The 6,867-nt window shown below is 37.0% G+C and overlaps 1 protein-coding gene across 1 annotated transcript in view; it reads right to left on the bottom strand.

Moving 5' to 3' along the window:
* LOC106870820 (uncharacterized protein C9orf85 homolog) overlaps positions 1-6,867 on the bottom strand; it is a 47,755-nt gene that overhangs the window by 19,655 nt on the left and 21,233 nt on the right. Inside the window, exon 2 of the mRNA XM_014917042.2 lies at positions 3,644-3,769. Coding sequence (XP_014772528.1) covers positions 3,644-3,769 — 126 coding nt within the window. The remainder of the gene's footprint in view (positions 1-3,643; positions 3,770-6,867) is intronic.

Here is a 6,867-nt window from a genome sequence, read left to right as displayed (position 1 = left end):
GATGATGTTGAATGATGATGATGATGTTGAATGATGATGATGATGTTGAATGATGATGATGATGTTGAATGATGATGATGATGTTGAATGGTGGTGATGATGATGATAATGATAATGGTGATGATGAAGAACAGAGGTAAAGGTGGTTATGATGATGAGATGGATAATGATGATGATGATGATGATGAAGAAGATCGATGGTGATGGTGGTGATGAGGAGGAAAATGATGTACGATGTGATTACAAGGAATTTGGCTGCTATTTCTAGACAGTCCAAAGGCTTCCAGCTCTCGAACATTTCCTACCACCACCACCAACAACAACAACAGCAACAACAGCAGCAGCAGCAAAAGAACGATTTCCGCATCAGAGCTGATCATCCAGACAAGTGGAGAAACTTTCTCAACACCAACAAAAAAAAGAACAATAACAAAGATAGCAAAAATAACAACAAACAACAACAAAAACCACTTGGCGGCTGTTAATAGGGAACTGTAAATTAAAACAAAAAAAAGAAAAGAACAAAAACCTTCAAGAAATAAAAACAATAATTCCAAATAAAGCCAAGAGAGACTAAGTCAACAGTGGGAAGTGTAGTGGCTTGATTAGTGTCTTTGGCATCAGATAGATGTATGTGTGTGGTGTGGTGTGGAGGGGTGTGGTGTGGTGTGGTGTGGTGTGGAGTGGGTTTAAAAGACAGTTGATTTGTTGACACAACAAAGAAATGAGTCTCGCTTCTGGAGGTCAGTGATCTTTTCAGTTTCCTTCTCGTGGCATATCAGGTCCGACTGACTGACTGACTGCCTCATCTGCCTTTCTGTTTGTGTTTGTATACAAACACACACACATACACACAATAATTGGATTTACAAGTGACACAGATTTACTACTTGTACAGGTGTGTGTGTGTGTGTGTGAAAGCATCATTTTTAATGTTCGCTCTTAATGTTCTACACATGCATGGATCATGTGTGCATATATATATACGTATACATATAGATAAAACTTACTTGGAAGAGGATGTGTGCCGTTCAATCATATGATAATATATACATATATATATATATATATATATATATATATATATATATATATGTATGTATGTACATATACGTATGTATATATGCATATGTATATGTGTGTGTGTGTGTGTGTGTATATATATATAGATAGATGTAAATAATATATATATATATGTCATCATCATCATCATCATCATCATCATCATCGTTTAACGTCCGCTTTCCATGCTAGCATGGGTTGGACGATTTGATTGAGGACTGGTGAAACTGGATGGCAACACCAGGCTCCAATCTAATTTGGCAGAGTTTCTACAGCTGGATGCCCTTCCTAACGCCAACACACATACACAATAAATATATATACATGTACAAACATGTATGTACACATGCATATATATATATATATATATATATATATATATACACACACAAACACATACATATATATACACATGCATATATATTTATACATGCGCATGCATGCACTCACACACACATAACCCTTCCATTGTATACACACACAACCTCACATGTTCACAGATGTTGTTCAGCCTGAGACCAGCTCTGGTCAAGCAAACCCATGATCAAAAGCATTCCAAATATGACCCTCCTAACTTTTTAAGATAATCTAATACATATTTCAATGCTTTATTTCTTTATTCAAAACGGCAGGGTGTGATTTGAGGAAGATTTTTGTTGCTATTTTTAACAGTTCACATATTATATACATCATCTGACACAAGATCTCCTCCTCCAATGCCCCTTCCCCTATCAAAGGATCTTTGTCTTGCAAGTTACTTGGTGACCCTGCCAGTGTTGGTGCTGTGTGTAAAACATCCAGTCCACACTGTAAAGTGGTTGGCATTTGGAAGGGCATCTAGCCATAAAAACCATGCCAAAACTGACCTCGCCTGTGCTTGTGCCATGTAAAAAGCATTCAGTCCACTCTATTAGGTAGTTGGTGTTAGGAAGGGCATCCAGCATTAAAAACCCTGCCAAAACAGACACAGAAGTCTGGTGCAAGCTCCTGCCTGGCCAGCTTCTGTGAAACCAGCCAACCCATGCCAGCATAGAAGGTGAACATTAAACAATGACGATGATGTTTGTGCAATTCAGACTCACACACACACACAAATTTACAGCTGTACATTATATGTGCATGTGCAACAACAAGCACATCTACCCATGCACATACACACACATACATACCTTCACATTTACACCTGCACATTATCTCTACATGGAACGCACACACGCATGTACACCCACATATGCCTTCACATTTACAAATGCACATTATTTCCATGTGCAACACACACACACACACACACATACACCCACACAGATTCTCACATGTTTAAAACTGTAAATGTCAGTTCTAGCAAGTATCCAACACCGCTCTTCCCCATGCCCCATCTCCTGCCCAAGACATTAACTAACCTGTCATAAGATAAGCTAGATTATAGACTTGTCCTCTCACTAATTCATACCTACTTCTTACTAATAAGACAAATTGCTAGAAGACGTTTAAGAAAATTTGTTGGTACAGCCATCCTGCTGGCTTGTCACATACAATTTCAATGTAGATTTCTTAAAACTATTTCCATCGGCATTATAGCTCTGTGGTTAAGAAGCTTGCTTTTCAACCATGTGGTTTCTGGTTCAGTTCCACTGCATGAGATCTTGGCTAAGTGTCTTCTTCTATAGCCCTGAGTCAATCAAAGCCTTGTGAGTGGATTTGGATCAATCAATCTAAACAAGAATTGTGGCTCTTGTATATATTCTTTTACTCTTTTACTCGTTTCAGTCATTTGACTGTGGCCATACTGGAGCACTGCATTCTTTGTAAGATTAGTACTCATTTTATCGGTCTCTTTTGCTGAACCGCTAAGTTACGGGGATGTAAACACACCGGCATTGGTTGTCAAGTGATGCTGGAGGGACAAACACAGACACACAAACATATACACACACAGACATATATATATATATATATATATGACGAGAGGAATTAACTACATCCTGGGATGTTCCAAGGAAGAGAAGGAGGAGGATTAATTCCTGGAAAGTTCCGAGAAAGGGGAGGAGGGGACTAATTCCTGGAATATCTAGAGTATAGGCTGAAATATCGAAAGTATAGGCTAAAATATAAATATAGATTAAAATGGGTAAACTATAGGCTTCAAATATCTAAGGTATAGGCAAAAATAACTAAAACACAGGCTAAAATATGGGGACAATAGACTAAAATATCGGGAGTATAGGCTAGAATATCTAATGCATAGGCTACAATAACTAACCTATAGGCTGAAATGTCGAAAATATAGGCTAAAATAACTAAATTATAGGGTCAAATATCGAAACTATAGGCTAACATATCTAAAGTATTGCTAAATATCTAAACTATTCATTCAGTATCCAAACTATAGGCTCAATATCTGAAATATAGAATAAAATATCTAATCTATAGGCTAAAATATCGAAACTATAGGCTGAAATATCTAAAGTATAGGCTAAAAAACCAAACAATGGACTCAAATATCGAAACTATAGGCTCAAATATTGAAAGTATAGGCTAAAATATCTTAAATGTAGAAATGTAAAAATAATTCTATACTTACGCTTCATCGTTTGTCTCCGTCGCAACATGGTTTTTAGCACATTTTGGACATATTTGTCTGTTTTCAGCACATTGCTGACACAGCAAATGGTAAGCTCTTTTGATAGCCTTTTTAGAACAGCCAGAACTGGGAATTAGAAAAGAAAAAGAAAAAACAATTAAATAAATATAGAATCAAACTAAAGATGCTATAAGAAAAAAAAGTAGACAGCAGCACACCATCTCTTAAGCAGATGAGGGAGCTTGATATGATCGCTTGATCCACTAGAAATAGCAGTCATATGTTTGAGTGTATTTTCTATGCATATTTGATTACATTACTTTAGTAAGAATCCAGCTGAATCGTTAGTGTGCTGGAGAAAATGATTAGCAGGATTGCTTCTGGTTCTTTACTTTCTGAGTTCAATTTCTGCCAAGGTCTACTGTGCCTTTTGTCCTTTTGGTGGTCAGCAAAATAAGTACCAGTTGAGTACTGGGGTCAAGGGTAACACAAATACATACACACATATACACAACAGGCTTCTTCCAGTTTCATCAGCCAAATCCACTTTCGTTAACCTGGAGCTACAGCAGAAGATACTTTCTCAAGTATTTTCTCATGCAGCAAGACTTAACCCAAGTCTATATGGTCCAACAGTAAGCTTAACCACATAGCTATGCCTGCACCTATCTTGTAAAAGGTAAATATTGATTGAATAAAGAAGCATTTATTTGTCATTCTGTTTCTATAGTTTTGATTTATTTCCTGTGGCTTAAAATTCACACGATACGATACATATATTCAAAGACACAACTGTCCATGAAATACACACACACACATGCATCTTCGTGCACACATACACACACATGGATGTGTGCGCATACACACATACACGACTTTAGTGAGTCCAAGTCGTCAATGTAATAATGCAAAAATTAATTGTAAACAAAAAAGTCATCAATGAATGAATAACATTAGTTATGTGAAGAACTGCCCTATCTCACCACCTTAAAACGCATGATAGCAATAAGTTACCTCCTCTCTCTCGGCAAAAAAAAAAAATAACTACACAGAGACACATTAGTTGACAATGTTATGATTTTCTACACAGGCAATTTATTATGGAACCAATTTTAATAACGAAATATAAATCAAAACTTTGATGCCATAATAAATCTTGGTACTGTAGCTAAAATTTGGCACTAATGGCCAACATTGGAATTGAGAATTGTCAGGCAGAAGAAAGAGATGTCATATGTTTGTGTGGATCTATGTATGTATATATATATATATATATATATATATATATATATATATATATATATATATATATATATATATATATTCTCTCCCTGTTTATTTCTGTGTTCCTTTCTGTCGAAGAGCATAGGCTCGAAACGTAAAAGACTTTCTCACTTCCCAAGCGTTAAACTAATACATCTGTTTGTTGTTTACACACCTGTCTTCGTCTTTTGTTTTGTTTGTTTGTTTTTTTTTTTGTAAATTTCAACTGTGTGTGTGTGTGTGTGTATCATCATTGTTTAAAGTCAGTCTTCTATGCATACATGGTTGACAGGAACTGGGCAGGTAGAAAATTACCCCAGACTACTGTGTTTTTTTTTGGCAGGGTTTGCGTACTGGGGCTGGTGTAATCGACTTGACTCCTTCCTTGAAAATTGATGGCCTTATTTCAAAATTTGAAAGCAATTTCTATGTACTTACAGTTTAATCTGTGTTATTAGGTCATTTGGTTAATAATTTTATTTAAGGAGAGAAGAAAAAAAAGAAACATAAAAACAAATACAAAAAATGGCAGGAATCAATAAAAACGTCATTTAAAATCTTCCATAATCATAAATTTAGTTTTTTTTCCTATATAGCCATGTAATAGAGAAGAAATTTAATTAAATAAAAGGACAAAAGAGAATTTTGTTTTTAAGCATTGTTAAAACTCATATTGAATTATTATTCATTCAAGCCCAACATGAACATAACTGCCAATACCACCACCACCACCACCATCGATACATAACATACTTTACTTCACATACATCAGCATGAATGTCACTGTCTCACCATGCCCTCTCCTTATAAATCTGAGCTGTTGGTTTCTATGATTAAAAAAAAAAAATTAAATATAAACAAAGAAATCAATAATGGCAATAATGAATTTTTAACATTGGAACATGGCCAAAAACTTTTGAGAGAGATACAAAGGGAGGAGAGCAGGGGATAGTCAAAAATGAATTAACCCCAGGACATGCCTAACGGTTTCTCAACCCTGCCAGGATTTGAAATCAGAATGCAGTCTACATCATCATCATCAATATCCCCAGTTAATATCCATTTTCCATGCTGGCATGGGTTGGACTGCTTGATAGGAACTGACAAGGCCAGGGGCCACACCAGATTCCATAGTCTGTTTTGGCTTGGTTTCTACAGCTGGATGCCCTTCCTAGCACCAACCACTTTACACAGTTTACTGGGTGAGTCTTACGTGGCACCATCACCAGTGCTTTTTATGAGGCACCATAAAAAGCAATGGTGCTGGTGCCACTCTACTACTTCAACTTGTTCACTTCCACTGCATGGCACCTTGGGCAGGTGTCTTCTACTAAAGCCTCAACTCTACCATCATCTTACGAGTGGATTTGGTAGATGGAAACTGAAAGAAGCCCATTGTGTGTGTGTGTATGTTTGTGTTTGCCCCTGCTGTCACTGCTTGACAACCACTGTCGGTGTGTTTTTGTCCGCGCTGTCACTGCTCGACAACCACTGTCGGTGTGTTTATGTCCCCGTAACTTAGCGATTTGGCAAAAGAGACCAATAGAATAATTACCACGCTTACAAAAAACTATAAGTGCTGGGGTTGATTCATTTGATTAAAAATTCTCCAATGTGGTGCCCCAGCATGGCCGCAGTCTAATGCCTGAAACAAAGAGAAGATAAAAGATGCAGCAATTTAGGCACAAGGCTAACAATTTTGAAGGAAGCTGCTTAGTCGATACCACTGGCCACCCCCACCCTCACCCCAGTACTTCACAAGCACTTCATTTCCCCTACCCTGTGCCTAGCGTAGAAAGAATATTATATCGGTGCCAAGGCGGTGAGCTGGCACAAACATTAGCACGTCGGGCGAAATGCGTAGCAACATTTTATTTGTCTTTATGTACTGAGTTCAAATTCCACCAAGGTTGATTTTACTTTTCATCTTTACAGGAGTCAATAAATTAAGTACCAGTTGC

The sequence above is a fragment of the Octopus bimaculoides genome, chromosome 15 (assembly GCF_001194135.2).
Source record: "Octopus bimaculoides isolate UCB-OBI-ISO-001 chromosome 15, ASM119413v2, whole genome shotgun sequence".
Taxonomy (NCBI): domain Eukaryota; kingdom Metazoa; phylum Mollusca; class Cephalopoda; order Octopoda; family Octopodidae; genus Octopus; species Octopus bimaculoides.
This window is presented reverse-complemented; position numbering and strand designations above follow the sequence as displayed.